Source organism: Mytilus californianus, unplaced genomic scaffold, assembly GCF_021869535.1.
Source record: "Mytilus californianus isolate M0D057914Y unplaced genomic scaffold, xbMytCali1.0.p SCAF_7, whole genome shotgun sequence".
Taxonomy (NCBI): Eukaryota; Metazoa; Mollusca; class Bivalvia; order Mytilida; family Mytilidae; genus Mytilus; species Mytilus californianus.
The window spans coordinates 94728133-94753409 of NW_026262723.1; the positions used below are offsets into that span (position 1 = coordinate 94728133).

At 31.3% G+C, this 25277-nt stretch overlaps 1 protein-coding gene across 4 annotated transcripts in view; it reads right to left on the bottom strand.

Annotated features, from left to right (window-relative positions):
- Nucleotides 1–6757: 6757 nt before the first annotated feature.
- Nucleotides 6758–25277, bottom strand: part of LOC127708636 (uncharacterized) — a 62036-nt gene continuing 43516 nt past the window's right edge. For 3 of the 4 annotated variants that reach the window (XM_052213671.1, XM_052213670.1, XM_052213669.1), the window contains 11 exons: nt 19992–24101; nt 18494–18601; nt 17520–17618; nt 16922–17030; nt 15595–15715; nt 14958–15101; nt 13120–13243; nt 12607–12693; nt 11708–11837; nt 11295–11417; nt 6758–10420 (listed from right to left, as the gene is read on the bottom strand). In XM_052213671.1, the coding sequence (XP_052069631.1) occupies nt 10305–10420; nt 11295–11417; nt 11708–11837; nt 12607–12693; nt 13120–13243; nt 14958–15101; nt 15595–15715; nt 16922–17030; nt 17520–17618; nt 18494–18601; nt 19992–24101 (5271 nt within the window). In that variant the 3' untranslated portion in view covers nt 6758–10304. The remainder of the gene's footprint in view (nt 10421–11294; nt 11418–11707; nt 11838–12606; nt 12694–13119; nt 13244–14957; nt 15102–15594; nt 15716–16921; nt 17031–17519; nt 17619–18493; nt 18602–19991; nt 24102–25277) is intronic. The other variant, XR_007985334.1, reaches the window with a different exon arrangement.

Below are 25277 nucleotides of genomic sequence, written 5' to 3' on the forward strand. Positions count from 1 at the left end.
TGTTAAAATTTCTGTATTCGGATGAGTGTTGGACTGTGTATGTGTGTATGTTTGCAGTAGTAATTGTACAAACCATTTTAATATCAAAATTGATGTTGACCATAAAATTAGAATTTAAAAAAAAGTGTTTTTTAATCATGCAAGATGAAAAAAAATTGAAGAAAGCAATCCATCTTGTTATTGCTATTGGTAGTATCAAGGACCCATAACTGTTGTTATATTCATGATTAAGATATTCACAGTTATGCATAAAGGTTAGGTTGATGTTGACTCACACAACTATTTCAAAGTCCAAGGAGCTTTTGCTGAGGTTTGGCTGGAACACAAATTTATATCACAAAGGGATATTCAAGGAAAAGTTATACAGGAGGATCTTTTCCCCTGAAACCAATGTATCATTTTGAACCAACTTTATATCATATTGAATTGTTCAGAATTTCATTTTATTATGATCATTGACCAAAAATCAACCAAGTTTTACAGGTAAACTTAGTAGAAGGTTCAATTAAAAATCTTACACTATTGATAGATTGCACATTTTATGTATAAACCACTTAATATAAGGGCAAATAAATTTTTTTATATGTGTGGTTCCATTTACCCGACCTACCCTAGTTTAAACCCCTGACCCTAGAACTTTTTTTCCATTATTTGGCCTAATGTTAGAAGTCCACATCTTGCACAAGGCTTCATTGATCTCATGATAGCATGCTCCCCTCAAGTGCTGAAGGTCGTGGGTCCCCTCAATCTCCATTTCAATAAAAGTATAGTGATATTAATTGATGGAAATACTTTGGATATGCAAATATATGAAATTTAAAGCTTTTGACTAAATGGAGCAAGGTTTTCCTGCAAAGCTTCATGACACATGTCAGATGGATAAAATTCGCCACATTTCCAATCAGTACATCAAACATGGTTGACCCATCTTGTAAAGGTAATGAAGAACAGACATTCGTCTTGAAAACTTAACCCTGACTACTGGAGCATGATAATGAAGTTAATGTCGGGCTACAATGACTAGCGTACAAAGTTTCATGATAAACAACCCTTATACATATTTTTTGTCTCACATGCGATGAAAGTCGCAGAATGTGAGAGGGATTACAATCTGGAAGCAGCAGCATAACCTTTTTGTATTAAGCTTTATATTTCAAAGGGTAGAATACCTGGAGGCTTCATACTTTGTATACAGATGCCTTATGTTACAAAGTTTCTGTCTGACATATGTCCGTTGTCCTTGACCTCATTTTTGTGGTTCAGTGACTTCTTGAAAAAAAGTTGTTTTTTTTTTTTGTCGGGTGAATTTCTTACTTAATGAGTAAAAGGACAACAATATTTGGTAAATGGGTTCCTTGCATGGTCTACATGTCAGTCATACAGGGTTCACATGACCTCAACCTCATTTCATGGATCAGTGATCAAGGTTACAATTACGTGATTAGGTCCGTTTCTCAGATAGTAGAAGTTGTAGGTAAACTATATTTGGTGTATAGAATGATTGTAAGGTGTACATGTCAGTCTGGTAGGTATCATCTGACCTAAACTTCATTTTCACGGTTCATTGGTCAATGTTAAGTAATTGTGTTTTGGTTTGTTTTTCTAATTCTATACTGTAAGCAATAGGTAAAGAACCCAGATATAAAATTTCAAATTTGCCAACAGTAATTTGAAGATTTGTCTCTTTTAACTAAAATGCTCAATTGAGTTCTAAAAGTCCAGTGGAAAATATACAAATGCATACCTTATTAGCAAGAAGCCACATTATTCCAATTTACTCATCCAGTTGACCAGTCTGCTTATCCTTTCAAGTGCTGCATGCTTAAGAAAGAAGTAGCAAATACTAATTTTAAAGCCTTTGTTGTTTGACTGATAGGGATTATAAACACAGCTACTTAGACCACTTAGGTACCGGTAGTTTAAACTTTCAAAAATGAATTTGTAAATATTTAAGTTTCTCAAGCTTTTGATAAAGTGCTATAAGTATTTTACCATAAAGAAACTGCTCAAATTCAAGTCTGAATATAAACAAGGCAGACCAAGTGGGAAGGTCAAGTTAGTAAAATGACATCTGTTCCTGAGTAACCATAAATGGAAAGTTTTGTACATGGATTATTTGCAAGAAGAATGTGTCCTTTATCCTCAATTTTATGCTCAAGTGCTCTGGTTAAGTTTTCAGGATGAGTATAGAAATAATGACGGTATGATTGCCAATAAGAACAATGTTAAACAAAGCCTAAAGCATTAGGTTGAATAAAACTACAGGTCACCATACTGCCTTGAACAATGAGCAAAACCCATACTGTATAGTAAGCTATAAAAATGCCCTTCGATAACAAAACAAAAGATAAAACCAATGACCTTAATATATAAGCATATACCATTAAATGAAAAACAATTTCTGGCAAAAAGCAATATATGACAACCAGTGAAACACATGCTTCTTGCATGGGACAGGCACATAAAGAATGTGTCCCTACTCCCTAACCTGGGAGTGGTGAACCAGTATATTAGAACAAAATATAAACTGTAGTTGAAAAGGGATGGACTCATCAGATCGATTCTAAGCCCCAATAACTATCAATAAAATGCTCCGCAGGGCGCAGCTTGATACGACCGCAGAGGTCGAACCCTGAACAGTTGGGGGAAGTATGGACACAACATTCAAGCTTGATACAGCTTTGGATTTGGATTGTGATTAAATATTTGACACAGCATAGGTTTCTAACACAGATTGAATGTGGTCTAAGAACTTAAAAATTTTAAATTGGACATTCACCTATTATGGTCCAATATCCAAAATCTAAATACATGGTTAGATTCAGCATATCAAAGAACCCCAAGAATTCAATTTTTGATGAAATCAAACAAAGTTTCATTTCGAACCCTTTTGACCTCAATGTGGACAAAGTTGATAACGGGGCCCAAAAATCAAAAATCTAAATACATGGTTAGATTCAGCATATCAAAGAACCCCATATATTCAATTTTTGTTGAAATCAAACAAAGTTTAATTTTGGACCCCGATTTGGACCAACTTGAAAACTGGGCCCATAATCAAAAATCTAAATACATGTTTAGATTCAGCATATCAAAGAACCCTAAGAATTCAATTTTTGTTAAAATCAAACTAAGTTTAATTTTGGACCCTTTGGACCTTAATGTAGACCAATTTGAAAACGGAACCAAAAATTAAGAATCTAAATACACGGTTAGATTCGGCATATCAAAGAACCCCAATAATTCAATTTTTGATGAAATCAAACAAAGTTTAATTTTGGACCCTTTTGACCTCAATGTGGACAAAGTTGATAACGGGGCCCAAAAATCAAAAATCTAAATACATGGTTAGATTCAGCATATCAAAGAACCCCATATATTCAATTTTTGTTGAAATCAAACAAAGTTTAATTTTGGACCCCGATTTGGACCAACTTGAAAACTGGGCCCATAATCAAAAATCTAAATACATGTTTAGATTCAGCATATCAAAGAACCCTAAGAATTAAATTTTTGTTAAAATCAAACTAAGTTTAATTTTGGACCTTTTGGACCTTAATGTAGACCAATTTGAAAACGGAACCAAAATTTAAGAATCTAAATACACAGTTAGATTCGGCATATCAAAGAACCCCAATAATTCAATTTTTGATGAAATCAAACAAAGTTTAATTTTGGACCCTTTGGACCTCAATGTGGACCAATTTAAAAACGGGGCCCAAAATCCAAAAACTAAATACACGGTTATATTCAGCATATTAAAGAACCCCATGAAATCAAGAATAAAACCCCATTGAAATTGGTCAAGAAATAAGCAATTTATAGGAAGTATCTTCTTTTGCACAATCCTGTGCTATTAAATATTTCTTGCTATTGCGCAATACTGTACAATTGACAATTTCTTGCTATTGCGCAATATTGTGCTATTGGATATTTCTTGCTATTGCGCAATACTGTGCAATTGAAGATTTCTTGCTATTGCGCAATACTGTGCAATTGAAGATTTCTTGCTATTGTGCAATACTGTGCAATTGAAAATTTCTTGCTATTGCACAATACTTATTATATAATAATTTACACATCCTGTTTGGTGTGTATCTCCTACCATATCATTATTATTTGATTTTAAATATAAATCAGAAATAACCAACTTAAAATGGAAAATTTTAAAAGAAACAAAAAAGGAAAAAAAGGAAAAAAAAATAAATCCCCCCCCCAAAATTTTTTGAACCCCCATTATGATTCATCACCCCCAAACTCAATCCCAGCCTTCCCTTTGTGGTATGGTACCTTGCAGTACAATTTCAGAGAGATCCATACACTTGAACACAAGTTATTGTCTGGAAACTAGAAAAAAATGTGTTTTTTGGCCCCTTTTTGGCCCCAAATTCCTAAACGTTTTGGGCAATTACCCCCAAACTCAAACCCAGCTTTCCCTTTGTGATATGGAACCTTGTAGTACAATTTCAGAAAGATTCATACACTTACACACAAGTTATTGTCATGAAACTAGAAAAATGCTTGTTTTTTGCCCCTTTTTTGGCCCCTAATTCCTAAAATTTGGAGGCAATTACCCCCAAAATCAATTCCAGCATTCCTTTAGTGATATGGAACCTTGTGGTACAATGTCAGAGAGATCCATACACTAACACACAAGTTATGTCTGGAAGTTACAAAAATGCTTATTTTTGGCCCCTTTTTGGCCCCTAATTCCTTTACTGTTATTACCATAACCCCCAAAATCAATCCCAACCTTCCTTTTGTGGTATTGAACCTTGTGGTAAAATTTCATAAAGATCCATTCACTTAAACTAAAGTTAGAGTGCGAAAACCAATGTGTCTTCGGACGACGCCGGACGACGACGACGACGACGACGACGACGACGACGCCGGACGACGACGACGCCAACGTCATACCAATATACGACCACAAAAATTTTTTTGCGGTCGTATAAAAATGACCATCGACAAAAAGTACTGATTTAAGAATAACAGTTACTGAAGCAATTTCAATTATTATCAATTTTGGGGTATGAGGTGCCATCCACAGTAACTTTACATTAGAGGTCAAGAATATTAGGCTTTTACATTGGTTGTGAGGAATAAATTTCTGTCTGAAATGTCACAGCTATGTCATATAGCTATAAACTCTATTTTAATCTACTTGAAAGGTTATTAATATTTGATTTACAGATTGGTTGCTGGTATATGTCCTTCTTTTATATGTTATATGGCTTTGACCTTAATTTCACACCCCAGTGGTCTGGTTTCCAGGATGAGGTCTGTTCTAATCATTTCATGTCTACAATATTTGGTATTTACATTGGTTATGAGGAGTATATATCAGACATGTATAATAGGCTTTCAAATTCCACTCAAACCAGTGCTAGAGGCTTATTTGAGAGTTTTTTGCTCCATCTTGAAGGCATCACTGTGACTTTGATATAAAGAACATCAATATAAGCACTGTTCCTCTGCGTTTTGTGTTTTTTGCTGTGCATGCACTGATTTTGTGTCATAGATGGATACCCCATATCCTTTCTTTTCTATTTGATGAATCAGTTACTAAGGACTGTACATGAGAGGTTAACAATACTTAGCAGAAGTTTTGTTGTAGAAGTATGTCATTCTTAACCTCAATTTCATGTTCCAGTGATCAGTCACTGTTCAGTTATCATGTACTAATTCATAATATACATCTAGAATGAATAACTTTAAGTGTAAGGAAGCATCTTGAGAAGTATAGCACTCAAATAAAAAAATAGATAAAATTACACATTTAATTGACTTTGAATGTCAAGGCTATTTCTACAATACTAAGTGGCCTCCAATCATAACGCTTGGTATAAGGATACATTGTGTGTAATACAGCCGCCAATAAAAAAGTCTTATGACCTACATTTCATGCTTCTTTGACTTGGGTTAAGTTTATGTGTAAATTTAGTTCTCATAAAAACAAATGTTCTACAATCAAAAACTTGGTCTCCAGTTTGTGCAGGGATGAACATATACAGTTACAGAACTACTTTTATACATTCTCATTTGTTTCTTCAACAGTCTAATCTGAACTCATGTAATGAGGCATTTGGGATGCAAGCCTAGTTAATCAAATGCAATTATGAACTACATTTGACTTTTACACTGGAATTTTATTTGCTTCAAAAAGTTTTGTTATTGCTATATGGTTTAATAGATTCAAGAAAGTGAAGAGTTCTTTATAATTATTGATTACCTATTTTTACACTGTTGTGTCTTTACCCAGTTCTAATGTAAGCAATACCTTTACAAGTGATGTGACCAACACTTGCTTTTACTAGGGACATCATGACCCTGCTCCTACAAATTCTGTAAGATTTCTCTTACTTGCTTTTCCTTCAAAACAAGTGGTTTTTAAAAAAAGAAGAGACTTGATACTCCACATTAACTTTTGTGCCTAAAAATAAACTGATAAAGTGTGTTATTTTAATCTAAACGGCATGTTAGTTCATGAATGGCTCTTTGTTGACTCCTGCCAGAGATTATTTTTTACAAAATGCATATTTCTGACTTGAGTAAATTGCTTGTTTGTTTGGTTCAAAATTCTAATTTTATATGATTTGCAAGAGGAATACTGCATATTTACATGAAAACGACACTGAAATCCACCTAAAATATAATATGCAAATAATTTTTATATCGTTTCCTCAATTAAAGCTAATAGTAAGGTATATATTTGGTGAACAGGTATTACCGGTAGAAGTACAAATAAAGACAACAATAAATATTAAATTAATTTTAATATAAAAATGGTATTGTATAAATATTTGGCTGTAAATTGGTTAAAGACTTTAAAATTATTACCCAACCCACAAATATCTGTTTTTAATTTAAAACTTTCAATAAATATGTTTACTTTAGCACTGACTAACAAATCTTTGTTCACATCAACGTACTACAACAACAGATAACTTTGTAAACAACAACCTTTCTCGCTTATATAAAAGCAAACCTTATTCATATGGAAGTCTGCACCAAAACTCATTTCAAATGTTAGACCATGCCAGTTATGGTTGTAGCAATGAAGATATACATTGGTTATTACTAAATAACTGTTTTATATTGGTAACAAAAGGTAAATATAAATATCAATAATTTTTATGTGAATGAAAACTTATAACTTCTAAAAAAAATTGTAAATAACTGGTTTCTCTAATAATTTGTTGACATAATTTTTGTCATAATTTTTAAACAAATCTGTATTTGATAATTAATAGGTAGTATATTAAGTACAAGATCATTAGCTTTTCATTATTTTTTAAACATCTACAAAGGGACTTCAAAAATCCTATAATGAATATACATGTTTGGTTTTCTATACTATACACTAAAAACCAACTTCATCTTGGTTATATTCCATCGTCTGGTTTAGTTGTTATTTTGTAAGACAAAATTAACAGTCTTGTTTAATTGTTATTTTGTAACAAAACAATTCACATTCAAGGGTTAAATAATAAACTTCTAGCTAGATTCCTGAATAAAAAGGCACAATAATCATATATATTACACATGATTATATATAGTACGATCACAATATCTATAAAAAAATATGATATGGTGTAAAATAATGGACAGATTAATTGTCATGGTTACATATACACACAACCCATAAACATATAACAAAAACAACACACTAATGCACATACATGTAGGTATGTATACACTTACAAGTCTTTAAATCATTTAAATGGAATCATAAAATACATGAAAAAATTGAGAAGATGAGAGATTTGGTACTTTTTAGATCAATGATTAACACATATAATTCAGTAACACTGAACAAAGAACTTTAAAACATTGATTTGATATACATGAAGGATTTTAAATGGAACAAATTTCATATAAAATCTACATGCATATTACTATTATCCGCACACGCACGCATAAAGGTAACATGAAAAGGGTTAAGAAGACACACTTTATTCTAAAAAATAATTAATATTGTCTTGTGATTTGTCAGATGTATTCTAAGTTTTAGTAAAAACTATTTCAAAGAATGGGAAGCAGTTTGAAGCAATGCTACTCATACATAACACCAAAACTGAGGTTTATTTTTGACATAAATGTTACCAAAGGTAATTTTGATATTGGCAGCTACCAATTTTTAAATAATTCTTCCTAACAAAAAAGTAAGACTAATTAGGTTTTTTTCTTTTTTTTCTTGTAAAAGAAAGACAACTCAATTTCTATAAAGTACTCCCACCCCCTAATGATTCTCTTTACAAAACAATTATATTTATATATATAATGTTACAAATCTTCTTCTGAATTCTCCTCGCAACTGACCAAATGCAAGAAAACATGTGTTTCATATCTGACAATATACAATATGGACCACTTTGTATTGCAGACTCCATTTACAATATGGACCACTTTGTATTGCAGACTCCATTTACAATATGGACCACTTTGTATTGCAGACTCCATTTACAATATGGACCACTTTGTATTGCAGACTCCATTTACAATATGGACCACTTTGTATTGCAGACTCCATTTACAATATGGACCACTTTGTATTGCAGACTCCATTTACAATATGGACCACTTTGTATAGCAGACTCCATTTACAATATGAACCACTTTGTATTGCAGACTCCATTTACAATATGGACCACTTTGTATTGCAGACTCCATTTACAATATGAACCACATTGTATTGCAGACTCCATTTACAATATGGACCACTTTGTATTGCAGACTCCATTTACAATATGGACCACTTTGTATTGTAGACTCCATTTACAATATGGACCACTTTGTATTGCAGACTCCATTTACAATATGGACAACTTTGTATTGCAGACTCCATTTACAATTTGCTATAAAGACTTGTCTAAAGATCACAGGGGATGATAAGCTTCAATATAATACATGATTAGCATATGGTACTAAATACAGAAGATGATTAACTTCAATATAATACTTCTATGTAAAGGTGTCTAGGATATGGTATTACATAATATAATATGCAACAGATCTATGTGGTATTGATATTACACTGGTTAATTATCACAATTCACATCAAAAGCAATATCAAAATATGTAATATATTAATAAGTATATATGATGTTTCCACCCTAATTTTTGGTTAATTGCCCATCACCTGCAATGGTTCAGTCCTGTTAAAGACTTTTGTCATAGTGCAAAAAATATTAATCTTAGTTAAGTATACAGTAGCTTTATAAAGCGCTGGTTATTTAGGTATGCATTTAATTTAATTAGCAATTCTGTGAGAAAAAAAGAATAAAACAATAAGTAGATATAAACTTCTAGAATAAATCTTACTTTTAGTTATATCAATTTGTGTACCTTTTATTACTGTTTTTAAGTGCAAATCAGTTTTTTCACTGGATGGCATATTTATAATAAACATGATCACATGTCAAATACCATAATTAATATGCATGACCGTTCTGAATTTTTAAGTTTCGGTTTTAAAAACAACTTACAAACCTTTTCTTTATTATACAGCTTGAGAGTGGTATATAACAGCTAATTGAACCAGAGACAAAAAAAATAATTTATAAGACTTCAGCTTTTTCATACAATAAAAAAATCCCATGACAAAACTTATTATTGAACAATCGATATATAACTAAAAAGTTTGATTTTTATACAAATCCTTTTAATATATATATAAAATATTTTCCAGTATTGTTATTTGTGAATCGTTGTCTTAAACTTTTACAACCTAACAATTAACAACCTATCATTATCCAAAAACCTTAAAAACAAAAATGTTTGAAAAGTTTCCAGTTTTGTGGATATTCCAAGCTTAATTTTACAATGTCAGACAATGTTCTTCCTATTTTTTCAATTTGTACATTTTTGAAAAACATCTTGCATCTGTACTCAAACAACATTTCATTTTGTACTCAGGTTTTGTAAACAACCTATGGAATTACAATTATTGTCCAAAATTTTACAGCTGACAACTAAATTTGTAAATATTTTCTAAACATAAGGCATAAGAAACTTGTACGGCTATGGACTGTATGGTTGATCAAATGTGAGAAAAAAATCATCCAACATTTTCTCGTCAAAATATTGCAGGTAAAACTGTAATGATTCATCTAATGGTAGATAAATGATTGGCAGTAATTTTTTGCTCTAACCATTTCATATTGGAAGATTCATCTAATGGTCTTTATGTGATACAAAAATAATTTAAAGGAAGACAAATATGTTTTGGCATGAAATGGGCATAAAGATTTTTCCACAAAGTACAACTTTTTATAGTCTCTTTTGCTGAACAAACAATCTCTTCAGGATTTAGGAGATCTAGTTAATTTCTTCAAATCTTTGCTTTTCCCAAGACTTCCAACTGGGCGACCATCAAATACATATGGAATAGAGGGACTACTTTTTGATCTTTTTAAGTCTGAAATGGAAGAAAGAGTTATGAGTTTGACATGGCACAAAGATAAAAATATTAAAGAAATACAAACAAATTTGAAGTTATTGTTATAGGAATATAGAGACTACTTTTTAACCTGTAAGTCTGAAATAAAAACTAGATTTGTCAGGACATCCAAAATGAAATGTAAACTTGAAACGTAACAATAATACATTAACAAACAAAAATATTGCTTTTAAATATCTACACTTTGATACTTTTTAATGATCTATTCTAATTTTAGTAACAAAAATAACCTTTTTAGAGTATATAAATCTAAGCTGTCTAACCAAATTTTTACATGTATTTAACAACATGACGTGTCACTAGTGGAGCAGAACCTGTTCAATGTTCAAAAGCACCTGAGTTCATTTTTTTATGGGTTTCAAGTTGCTCCATCTTTTTAAAGTATTTCTGTGTTATGATTTGAGGACAATTTTTCTTTTTATCTTTAATTCATTTGATCATGGTTTTGTGTTTCTTTAAAATCAATATGATTTTAAAATTTCATAGTTTTCATTAATAACATTTCATATATTCATGTATTGTTTTGATAACTACACTTAATATCTGTAATCATGTAGCACAGACATGATTAAGTTGAACCTAAATGTGTTCATCTGCAATTTCTTTTCTTTAATAGTTTTTTTTTTTCCAATGGAAACTTATGAAGTAATTGAATGGTCAATGGAAACTTATGAAGTAATTGAATGGTGTAGATTTAAAAGAGTAGCTTTTTTTAATAAAAAAAAGGAACTTCTATTATATAGCTATACTGTACGACAAAAAACATTAAACATTAATACAATCATTTATTTCAGTATTGAAAAAATACACAGGATTTGGTATAATACATTACCTCTGGCATCAATATGTCTCCTTCGATGTGAATCTCTACTATGATGTTCAGCAGCATCCTTTTTATTAGGAGAAGTTGTAGGCTGGGGACTGGGACTTCTAGCACGATGGTGAAAGGATGGAGCTGGAAAATAAACCAATCGTATATTATAGCATGCATCAAAGACTCACACTTCATGTGCGAAAAAATCCAAAGATTTCTGTCATTTAAGTTTTTAATTTTTCGTCACAAAGGAAAGCTTTTTTAAATGAAATTTCCTAATTCCATGCAATAGATTGAATGCTTGAAGAAATTTTTTTTACTAAACATTAAAAAAAAAAAAAAAAAAATATATATTGTGTTATTCTCTTCATCATAGTGCTATCTTATCTGGTACAAACGCTTATAAGTTCCAAAAAATAGTAATGACATACCTCTACGCAAGGATCTTGATGATTTAGCTTCCTCTTGGCGTTTCTCTTCTAATATTTCTTTTAACTGTTTCTGGGACTCCTGGTATTTCTTATTTAGTTGGAAATATTGTGTCATGCTAACACGTTGTTCCTATCAATGAAAAATATGGATTAAGTTGTTGTAATATTTGCTTGCTCTAAATTTTATATTTAACCCTGTGTAGGGTATATTTACAAACCTAAAAATTAGAATGTCCTTTGTATAATATATATCAAATAAAAGCCAAGTTGCTGATGAGACAAAAATGAACAAACTATTGTGATAAATGGATCTCATGACCTAACATCAGAGTACTATCAAAAGACTTTCCAGTAATAAATTTTTTTTCACAAAAATATCACATTCAGCTTAAAAAACATGGGATCCAAAAAAAAGAGAGGTACTGTTTTCTTTTGTTCTACCTCTCAAATAAGAAAAAGTAAGAAAAAAAATAACATTTTAAATGAATATGTAATGTAATAATGCAAAAATTCTTTGCCATATTTGGCCGAAACAAGAATGTGTCCATAGTACACGGATGCCCCACTCGCACTATCATTTTCTATGTTTAGTGGACCGTGAAATTGGGGTAAAAACTCTAATTTGGCATTAAAATTAGAAAGATCATATCATAGGGAACATGTGTACTAAGTTTCAAGTTGATTGGACTTCAACTTCATCAAAAACTACCATGACCAAAAACTTTAAACTGAAGCGGGACAGACGACGAACAAATGCACGCACAGACCGAAAAACATAATGCCCCTCTACTATTGTAGGTGGGGCATAAAAATAACTTGAAAACTTCAAACTGAGTATCACACTCTTCAAAATGATGTGACATTATAAATCAGTCATTTAAACAATAAAAATAACTAACCTCAGAACTTCTATCCAAACTGTTCTGTAAATTCTTTGTTTGTGATCGTAGTTTCTGTAATTCAGCATCCTTTACTCTTACCATTATCTGAAATTTCATGAAAAACTTGTATAACATCTCTCTCTACTGAGACTTTTATCATTTATACACCTGTGTAAAGCATCTCTGATTTATTACATTCCTACAGCCCTCCAATGCATTTCTGTACATGTGGAGATGTTTCCTATATAGTAACACATATTAATCCTACTAACTTAGTCTGGTCACTTTTTATTGCAAATTTGCGCTAAAAATATTTTCATTAAAAGCAGAACCAAAATCTTTTATTTGAGGACAAAGGAATGGTGATTTTTAATCTCAGTTTACAGCATATTACTTACAGATTTAGTATGTGAGTACTGTTTCTATAGAAACAAACTTTAACTCCACAACTGGTGTTTAAAATACAATTTTATAAGGATCACAGTCAATGAAAACATTTTTATATCATGTGACCTTCTGTGATAAGGTTACCTGAGCATCATATAGTTCTTCTTCTATGGTAGCATTTCCTGGCACAGTGGCCATAGTTCTGTCCTTTATGAAGTCCTTTAACTTTCCTATCTCCTCATTTACAAGGTCGTTCAATTGTTGATTGCTGAATATGAAATTAATAATTGATATAAATAACTTTTATGTACCAAGTGATAAAACAATACAACTTTTTTTCAGAAAATTTTGTAAAAATAGTCCATTCTTTACGTGAACACCGTCAAAATTGTTTGCAATTCCTAACTAATCCTTCCTTTTAAAAACAATTCATTTAACAATAAAATGCATTTTTTTTACAATCCTTTAGTTATAGTGCATTAAAATTGTTGTTTTCTCTTTATTAAAATACTTGAATTTTCTCTATGAAAAAAATGTTGCCTTACTCATAAATCTTAGAATTGTCTATACTTTCAAAAGGTTTCTATGCTGTTAAGCATTGTGTGGAAAAAAGGTATATGTACTGTAAATTCAGAAATTTTTGGAATTCTTTCATTAATGTGAATTATGCGACTGGGTAAGAATTGCAATAATAAGAACTCGCATTCTGATATCTGATACATATATCTGAATGCCGACCGTCCTGAACATTGCAATAATTAATCTCACATTTTTGTCCATTCTTCAATAATCGCAATAATAAATGCACTCAATAATTTATAAATTTACGTTATTCTGAAGAAACGGTAAAATGTAAACTTGCATGACAATTTCTAAATAAGTGAGGAAAGCTATGTGCATTTGTACAGTATTCTCTGTCAAGATTCTAGGAAAAATAGAGGCTTTAAAGAGCCTGTGTCGCTCACCTTGGTCTATGTGCATATTCAACAAAGGACACTCTCCAACATTGTAGACAAGAATAGAATTCATGACAAAAATCTCTGTTTTGTTGATCTTGTATTGCTGATCATTTAGTCTGTTCAGTGTCCCTCTATATTCTTTAGTTTTTGCTCAAAACACGAAAGAGGGTAAAAAAAATCCTCATTTAAGGGCAATCACTCCTATAAAGAGTGACAGTCTACTAACAATATCGGCAAAATTTGACTTGTTAGTAGATCTTGCCTTGCTGATCATTTTTGTGATTTAAAGTGTCTATTTATCTAATACAATTTTGAACATATCAGGCAAAACGCAAAAAAAAATTGGTAAAAATTGTCATTAAAGGGCAATAACTCCAGTAAGGAGTTGTTGGACAATTTCCTTCATTTGTCTTAATTGTAGATCTTGTCTTGGTGATAATTTTTGCTTATTTAAGTTTCTATCTATCTATTATCATTTTTAAATATATGACAAAAAGCAAAAAATTGGTAAAAATCGACATCAAAGGGCAATAACTCTAATAAGGAGTTGACTGACGATTTCGACAATTAGATTTATTTGTAGAACCTATCTTGCTGATCATTTTTGCAATTTGAAGTTTCTCTCTATCTATTATAGTTTTCAAGATAATAGGCAAAAATGAAAAAAAATGGTAAAAGACAACGAAGGACGCCAAGTGATGAGAAAAGCTCACATGGCCCTTTGGACCAGGTGAGCTAAAAATTAACATTGTAATTTTGCAAGTATTATAATTCTTTATTACTTTCATAATGATACCTAAAACTTTCATACATGATATCTAGAACTTTCAAACATGATATCTAGAACTAACTTTCAAACATGATATCTAGAACTAACGTTCAAGCATGATATCTAGAACTTTCAAACATGATATCTAGAACTTTCAAACATGATATCTAGAACTAACGTTCAAACAAGATATCTATAACTTCAAGCAAGATATCTAGAGCTTTCAAACATGGTATCTAGTTGTTTAACATTACCTGGTTGTTAGATGTTTAATGTGAGTTTCATAAGCTGCCTTTGTATTTCCACTCTTAGATTCTAAAACTTTGTAATCTTCACATTTTGAATCATAATGTAATCTTAACTGCTTCAATTCTTCTGTTGTTTTACTCATTTCAGTCCTAAAATAAATATCAACATAACATCATACAACACCAATGAAATATACATTGCAAGGTTCTTATGATACTTTGATTTTTTTGTAAAATAGAATGGGAGTTTGGATATTCATTTCTTGTATTATTTAACAATAATTTTTTAATCTAAGATCTATAATCAGATGTGAAACACATGTAAATTCATTGTAATGTTATAAATCAGACCCTTGGTTTTTCTTAAATTGTTTCAAATTTTGTCTTGTCTCACCAAAAGGTTTGGGTTTTGTTCATTGTTGAAGACCATGTGGTGACTTATAGTTCCTTGCATCAACTTCATTTGTACCGGTACTCTAGTGGATAGTTGTCTCATTGGCAATAGTACCACATCCCTTTATTTTCATATATATATATAAATAGGATGGATGTTTTTTTTCACCTATTTTGTACTCCTGAAACACAAATTCTATTATATCTAATGTGTTTTCATCCATGTCAAATCAAAGGAAAGTATACATACTCATGACGTCTCCTTATTTCTTCCACAAAATCATCAGTAAACATAGATTTCAGAGCATCTCTGTATTTTTGCTTCTCTTCTTCCAAATCTTCTTCATATGCCTTTCTCATGGCATCCAAAGCTGTTATAAATAACAAAGTAATAATACAAAATTATGTCTAATCAAAAACAATTATTTTATAAAATTATATGGTTTGGGATAATAAGAATTTCCAATGCCTACATGCCCTACAACCAAAATTGGAGAAACTTCTGTAAGTCCAAAGGTCAAAATTACACTTGAAGAAAGTCAAATGGAACAAAATAAATTTTTTTATCTGTAAATATGCATTTAATAAACAATTATTACCAGAAATTCTCTTATCTGCAGACAGAGCAAAAGAATTACAGAAAAATGTTTTAGTTTGGAAAGGAATTGAGGAATATGAAATTTTAGAGAATGATAAATCTTTAACTAAAAGTATTTAAAATAATTTATAGGCAGTGGCTCACATCTGTCAGCAAATAAATGTGGATAGTGTCAACATGTGGACACAGATGATGCCCCCACTTGCATATCATATAGTTATAAAGGCACATAACTGAAGAACGGTAAAAGTGACACTACCCAAATTTGAACTCGATCTGAGTTTTGTGGTAATAAGCATTGTGTATAAGTCTCATAACATTTGGTTGACACTACATTAAGTAGAGAACAGAAACTAAAAATTCAGCAATTTTTCTATTTGTAAACAGGCATAACTCTAGAACGGTTGTGTATAAGTTTTATAACATTTGGTTGAGACAAACAAAAGTTAGAGAATAGAAACAAAAAATTCAGCAATTTTTATGTTTATAAAGGGACATAACTCAAGAATGGTAAAAGTGTCGTCACCAAATTTCGTACTTAATCTGTATTATGTAGTAATAAGCATCGTGTATAAGTTTCATAACATTTGGTTGAGGCAAACTAAAGTTAGAAAACGGAAACAAAAAATTTGTACTTGATCTTAGTTTTGTGGTAATGAATATTGTGTATAGGTTTCATAATGTTTGGTTGGGGCAAACTTAAGTTACAGAATGGAAACTAAAAATTTTGCAATCTTTCAAATTTTGGGACGTACGTACGTACAGACGGACAAGGGTAAAACTTAATGCCCCCACCACGGGGTCATAACGCGGGGGCATAAAAATAGATCCATAAACATACAATTTATTTACAATTTTTTTCAAAATCCAATTGATTATGTATGGTAAAATCAAAGTTCTTCAATATCTAAGTGTTTACATGATAACATTTTAAATTCAACTTCCGCAATGACTTGTCAAAAGTGTCCCACAGACTTACCGGCTTTTGTAGTTTTAATTTCCTCTGCAAGAGCATCATCTTTTTGTTTCTTGAGAAGTTCCAGTTCATGTTCATGGTGAGATATATCCAGACCTGGGGTACCAGGAGGCTATACATAAAAGAAATAAAATGGTATTCATGTCAGATTTTATGAGTTTAAAATTTGTTATTATATTTCCTGTTCTATCAATGAAAAGTTAAGTGTTCAAAATTTATTCATTTAAATTTTTAAAAACATGTGTATATCATACATGTGTTGAATCTTTTCTAACTCATGAAACTTAAAACAGAAATAGTTATGTATTTAAATGAAATCAATACATTAATGTTACAGCATCATCTTTAGTTAAACTTGCAAGTCAAAGGAATCTGCCACATTACATGTGCATCAGTACTAACAGGAGTGTTTGTTAATATTCTCTCCCTTTACATAAACATAAGCTGAGATACTTGAGTTTCCAAAAAATTGTAGAAAATAAGGAACTCATCCATTTTTTTTTATTGTATTTAAACACAAAAATAAACCCAATCACTCAAAAATACATAAATATGGGATAAACTATATATTGTAGACCGGTATTAATAAATAGTACTTTACCTCTAAGTTAGATGCTGAGACAGATATTCTTCTGTCTGGGTAAACATCTCCATCTTTGGCAACAGGGGACATAACTGCAGCTGGATCATCTGTTGGATCCTATAAACATTCAATTGTATAATGATTATTCAAGTGGTATTAGTTTATGATTTAATGGACAGAATGATCAAAGGCAATGTGATATAAAAAATTTCATCAAATAAATCTGTTTTTGTATCCTTCAAAATAAAAAATGTGCAAGAACTCAAAAAACAGAATTAGTCATGAATCATTTAAAGATTTACTGTAAATTCAGAAATTTTTGTGAATTTTTTTGTGTGCGAAAATTGCTACAAGATTGCATGGTGTCAATAAATATACAAAACTTGCATTGTAAATTTTGATAGCATTTTCTGTATGCAGCATTTCCTGAAATCACAATTATTAAACTTACATTTGTGTCGATAGTCCAACAATCCCAATAATAAATGCTCGCAATAATTAATGCATGCAATAATTTCTGAATTTAAAGTATTTCAAATGGATACTAACAATAATATGATTTTATATAATTTTTGATTTTTCCTATAATTTCAGTGTTGCCATGTGACTTTGGGTGTCTGTTTAGCTGTGCAGGATGTGCAAATATACAGCCACATCCGGTTGTAATGGTGAGTCTTAGGGGTATGTAGGTGGCCTGTTAGAAGACAAAATATCTGCCTTGATTCAACATAACGCAGTCGCAGTTCCTATCCTCCATCTAAGTCTGTCCACTTTGCATAATTGATTTTTTTGTTATTTGTTCTAGTCCTGAATATGCATGAAATATTTGCCACTGGATGTTAAACAAACAGAAATCCATCAATCCATTCAATCCTCAGTTAAAAATAATGTTGTTTCAAAGATCATTAAATATGTCTACCTCATTCACTGTATGCTTTGTTGAATGTGGTTCTTTGAAAAACAAAAATATTTTTAGGCACATTTTAGCTTACCTCAATGGTCAGGAATACTGATTTGAGTTCCTCTATTTGTTCTTTCAGTTTCTTTACCAAATCATTGTTGACACCTCCCAGTGATGACTGTATGTCTTCTAATAATATCTAAAATATCAATTCATTGTTAGTTTATTATTCATGCAGATTACCCCTTTTTACTGCCTAATACTATCATTGGTAATGGTTTAATCATTCCTTAAAAAATATCTTTATGATTATTTTATATTGAATCAATGTACTGTTTATATGTTTGTATTGAATCAATGTATTGTTTATATGTTTGTATTGAATCAATGTGTTGTTAATATGCTCGTATTGAATCACTATGTTGTTTTCATCTTTGTATTGGATCATTTTGTTATTTATATATATGCTTGTATTGAATCACTATGTTGTTTTGATCTTTGTATTGGATCATTTTGTTGTTTATATATATATTTGTATTGAATCAATGTGTTGTTTATATATTTGTATTGAATCAATGTGTTGTTAATATATTTGTATTGAATCATTGTTGTTTTTATGATTGTATTGGATCACTATGTTGTTTTCATGTTTGTATTGAATCACTATGTTGTTAATATCTTTGTATTGAATCACTATTTTGTTTATATGTTTGTATTGAATCACTATGTTGTTAATATATTTTTATTGAATCACAATGTTGTTTTATCTTTGTAATGAATCACTATGTTGTTTTTTTATGTTTGCAATGAATCATTGTGTTGATTATAAGTTTGTATTGAAAAAAAACAACATATGAAATGATTTATAAGTGCACAAAACTTGTTGTAATGTTGTAACTATATTCAAACTTATTTATCATTGTAATTATTCATTTTTTATCATGAATCTGTTCTGTGTTTATGATGATTATTTCATGTGGTGAGCCCTTTGTCATAGTTTGAACTATAATGATCAGTTATGTGGTCAAAATCAGTATTTTCTAGAATTCTAACTTTATCGACATATATAAATTATCATAACTACTTAATGGTGTAATTTTTCATGTCTAATTTACCCTTTTTTAATCACCATGTGCAAGTTAAAAAGTACAGTCCTACCTCTTATCTGTATGTTGTAACATTTTATGTGATATATTTTCCTTGTTCATGTTAGTAAGGAAATATTTTTTGTGAAAAAAAAAATGTATTCATAACTTCTATTGTTCAAGTAAGTTAAGAATTGTAACTTTATCATTAGATTTGTAATATTTTATATTCCAAGTAATATTTGTTAAAAATGTCAACAAATACAATTTTAAACAAGTAACATATACATGTATTTTTGTTCAAACATTCTATTTCTTTTGTGCTTCCATTATTCATGTACCTAAAAAGTATACCCATATATATATACCAAAATACCATGTTTGAGTCTTTAAATTTTATACTTATGTCATCCTTATGTTAGGTATGAGGTAAATGTTATGTTATGTTATAACAATTTATGTTTTAGGTAAACCTGTATGTAATGTTATAAAGTATAATCTTACCAAAACAGCATGTTTATGTTGTAACATTTTATGTTTAATGTGCTCTGGCTCCTCTTCTTCATTAGCTTTGATGGCACATACAGCTGTCATTATGTCCTGCCTAACTTGTTCTAACTCCTCCTCGTGATCGATCTTCACACACACCAATTCATCCTGCATTCTCTTTATACGATCCTCATATTCACATATCAAAGATTCTTTTTCTTGTTCGTTGCTTTCAGCCACAGTCTCCATTCTGATACAAATGGCTGTCATTTCTTGTCGCAGTACATCTAAATGTATATCATGTCTTTCTTGGGCCACAGAAAGCTCATGATCAAACATGGCAGCAAAGTTTGTTAACTCTTTACTAAGTTCAGGATTATCACTTGTGATTGACTGTAATTGTTTAAGTTCCTTATCCAAATTGCTGAGAACTTCACATTCATCTTCAAATTTGGTCTCTAATATTTCCTCAAACACAGATAATGAAGACTGAATATCACCTTCTGAATCTTTACTTATTACAGAAGTCAATGCAACTTTCTGACCAGATTCTAGTTTGATTTTCAAGTCTCTCATTTGTCGCTCATGTTCTAATTTCATTTTGAAGGTCAAGTAGGTCAACTGTGATTGAAATATGGCTTCCCTTACTAAATTTTCTGAATAAGAATCCATATTTTCAGGATTGAACAAGCCAATATCAGGAAGAGCATTCACAAAGTTTGTTAACTTTTCAGACTCCTTGTTTTGAGACTTCAACTCAACAGATAAAGTTTGCTTTGATGTAGCTTCATCCATTAGAGATTGACTAAGAGCCTGAGAGTGTCCATCAATGGACTGGTTTTCTACCTCAACTACAACTGGTACACTACCAGATTGATTTAAATGACAAATGTATGTTAACCATCCTTTGGTAACAGATTTCTGAAGTAACATGTCTGCTACCTGCGTAGATAAGGTTTCAACAGATTCTTCCACATCTGTTGACACATCACTTACTTCATCAAATATCTTTGGTATTTGAGACAGCAGTTGATCTAGGTCAGACTGAAGCGTTGAGCAAATCTGCTGACTTTTGTTTTGTTCAAAGTTATTACCCGAATGAAGTTCTTGCAGTTCTGTTGATTGTCTTTGAAAGAGTCTTTTGAGTAGATTAATAAATGATTCTAAAGCTTGCTTTTTATTTGGTGATTGTTTGATTAGAGACAAAACTAGTTTTAACTGTACATCGATACTTTCTGACACAGTCTCGTGTCTCTCTATAAGTTCCTCGGTACAAAACTTTCTTTGTCGAATAACTAAATCTTGAACCTTTTCATGTTCAGTATCAGTTCTATATTTATCTTTGATTTTTTGTAAAGCTTGAGTGATTTCCCCTTGTAACAGAAACCGAGTGACTACCTGAGCAGTAGCATTGTCTAATAATTCTCCTGATCGTTGTAATTGTCGGTACACAGAGGAATCCACTTGTGAACGGAGAAACACTTCCATAGCCATAATTGAAGGATTGTCAGAAATGTTAAGTGAAGACAAAATGGCAGTATCATCTGTAGGGTGATGGTCATCAGTTACAGCACATGATGCAAGTTGACCTTCTAGAATGATTTTCTCGGCAAGTACAGAAGCATACATCGACACAACATTACCACTAGTTGGTGATTGAGATACACTATCTACTTTCTTTTTTAATTCATAAAGAACTTGATTAAGAGAGTTTATTTCATTCATTAATTGGTCCCGATATAAATTGGTCACATGGTGTTGCTGTATTAATGAAGCCATTTGCCCTAATACAATGGCCTCAACTGACAACCTGTCAGCATAAACATGGAGTTTGTCTTCATATCCTAAATGTTTTCTTTTGGCAGCATGTTCCTTATCAATAAGAGCAGACTGGCATACTGTTTTTTGTTGTAAAACCTGACCAATTATTTCAAAGTCAGAAGTTTGAAGTCTTTGGTATGGAGCAAGATATTCAAACAACTTGTAAATTTTATCATTAATAACTTTCAGACCTTTGGCATCTAGTACTTCATGTTCTGTAACAATTTTGTTAATGTCCATCAATTTCTGTTTCACATCTTTAACACAATTTTTAAACATATGAACAGAAGCTAGACTTCCTGGTACCACACCAGATTTAGCCATTCTAACGTTTTCTGTAAATCGTGTAGTTAAACTATCGATTTTTTCTCCACATTTCTGAAGCGTTGACCTAAGCTGCTGGCTATCACCATCAGCTGCTGAATCATTAGCTGAACTGAATGTTTGATCACTTAAATCACATGTCAAATCCTGAATTCTATTGTTGGTCCTTTCTAACTGTGACTTCATTTGTTTTAATTTACTTAAGATATCACTAGGTTCACTTTCATCATCACTTTCACTTCCATCTTCTTCTGAACTTTCAAAACTATCAGAATCTTCATCTATCTCACTTCCTGTATCCTCGTCCTCCTCAGAAGCTGGTATGCTAATGTTAGGTAAAACTTGTTCCACAATGTTAATTTTCTCCTCTAGCTGACTTAATTGTGCTTCAATTTGTTCTGATAATTCTAAGGAATGTCGACCCTTTTCAGTAGTTTTTGGTTGTGGTTTAGGCATTTGTTTGACATTTTTCTCACATTTATTATATAACTTTTCTAGCTTCACTGCCATGGCATCAATCTGCCCTTGATATCTGGTTTCCATGTTGCGTAGTTTTGTGGTAAGTTCTTTTTCACTATTTTTCATCAACTCATATTGAGTATATGAATCTTTCAATTCAGATTTTAACTTTTTAACTTGTGACATTGCCTCTTGAAATTTGCTACTTATTTCAGAGGATGACAAGTCTTTCTCTGGAGATTCCATACCCAACTCTCTTGATCCTTCCTTTAGAATATCTAACAGTTTGTTGCAATGACTATGAACATCATCAACCATTTGAGCCACACCTACTAACTCAACATGGTCTTCCTCTTCTTTATCACAAAGATAATCACTAAATATTGTCTGTATATCCTCTACAGACTGTGTCAACTCCTGCATTTCAGATTCAATCATGATAAAATTATGTATCATTTCTTTCACGGTGGAATTATCTGATGAAGTTGAATCGTTGGACCTTCCACGAGTTTCCTGTACTTGCATTTCTAATCTATTTACTGTATGCTCAAGCTCTGCCTTTTCTTTAATCAAGTCTGATAGCGATTGCTTTTCAGTTTCAAGTTCTTCCATTAAGCTTATGTTTTCTTTCTTAACATCCTCATATTGTTTCTTGTATGATTCAGTTTCACTTTCAATCTTACTTCTGTCTGTATGAATTTTAGATTTTGACTTTTCCAAATCTTCCAATTTCTTCTCTAGCTTTTTATTTTCTTCCTTGAGTTTTTTAGAAGAACTTTGTAAGTTTTTCAGTTCGTGTACTTTTGAATTGTAATCTTCAGTGATATCACACATTTTCTTGTCACATTCTATCATTTTCTCTTCTAACTGGTTAATAATTTCATCTTTTTCTCCTATAATGTCAGCCATATTGTTTGTCAAAGAGTCGGATTCGTCCGTTTTACGTTGAGCTTCCATCCATTGTTTCTTTAGATCTTCCATGTGTTGTTCAACATCATCTCTCTCCTGTGCAAATTCTTGCTCTAACTCTGCAATCTGATTTTCATAATGTGATTCTATCTCTTGAAGCTTTCCTTCTTTCATTTTTAATTCATCTTTCAATAAGGTTACTTTCCTGTTGGTATCATCTAAATTATCTTTCAATCTTCTTTTTTCTAGTTCATATGATTTTATTTCTCTTTCAAGCTCTTTACATCTTACATGGCTGGCTTTTAATTCGTTATCGAGGCGTTTATTGTCATTTTCTTTGGAAGTGATGGTGTTTTTCTGTCGTTCGAACTGACCGTTTACTTCTTTTAACTGGTTTTCTAAACTACGTATCTTTCTATTCCAGTCATTAGATAATTTCATAAATTTATCTTTTTCCTGCTTCAGTTCTTTCAGTGCTTCCGACAGAGCTTTTTCAGTTCCAGTTAATTTTGACGTAGACATTGCAAGTTTTGACTGAAGTGTTTCTATATCTTGTTTTTGTTTCTGAATTGTTTCTCTTGCCTCCTTCACTTGTCTTCTCATTGTTGTGACCTGTAAAATAAATTACCATGAATTTTCAGCCATTAATTCACTTTACAATGTCTTTTAAAACATTGTTACATTTTGAAGTTTGAAAAAAGCATCAATTGAAAGAATGGTAAGGGTAAAGTTTTTCTACTAGTCAAATCTGAATGTTTATTTGTAATTTTTCTTTTTATCATATAACAATGTTTCATTCAAACTAGAGGCTCTAAAGAGCCTGTGTCGCTCACCTTGGTCTATGTGAATATTAAACAAAGGACGCAGATGGATTCATGACAAAATTGTGTTTTGGTGATGGTGATGTGTTTGTACATCTTAATTTACTGAACATTTTTCCTGCTTACAATTATCTCTATCTATAATTAACTTGGCCCAGTAGTTTCAGAGGAGAAGATTTTTGTAAAAGATTACTAAGATTTACGAAAAAATGGTTAAAAATTGACTATAAAGGGCAATAACTCCTAAAGGGGTCAACTGACAATTTCGGTCATGTTGACTTATTTGTAGATCTTACTTTGCCGACATTTATTGTTTTTTACAGTTTATCTCTATCTATAATAATATTCAAGATAATAACCAAAAACAGCAAAATCACCTTAAAATTACCAATTCAAGGGCAGCAACCCAACAACGGGTTGTCCGATTCATCTGAAAATTTCAGGGCAGATAGATCTTGACCTGATAAACAATTTTACTTCATGTCAGATTTGCTTTAAATGCTTTGGTTTTTGAGTTAAAAGCCAAAAACTGAATTTTACCCCTATGTTCTATTTTTAGCCATGGTGGCCATCTTGGTTGGTTGACCAGGTCACGCCACACATTTTTAAAACTAGATAACCAAATGATGATTGTGGCCAAGTTTGGTTTAATTTGGCCACGGAGTTTCAGAGGAGAAGATTTTTGTAAAAGATTACTAAGATTTACGAAAAATTGTTAAAATTTGACTATAAAGGGCAATAACTCCTAAAGGGGTCAACTGACCATTTCAGTCATGTTGACTTATTTGTTAATCTTACTTTGCTGAACATTATTGCTGTTTACAGTTTATCTCTATCTATAATAATATTCAAGATAATAACCAAAAACAGCAAAATTTCCTTAAAATTACCAATTCAGGGGCAGCAACCCAACAACAGGTTGTTCGATTCATCTGAAAATTTCAGGGCAGATAGATCTTGACCTGAT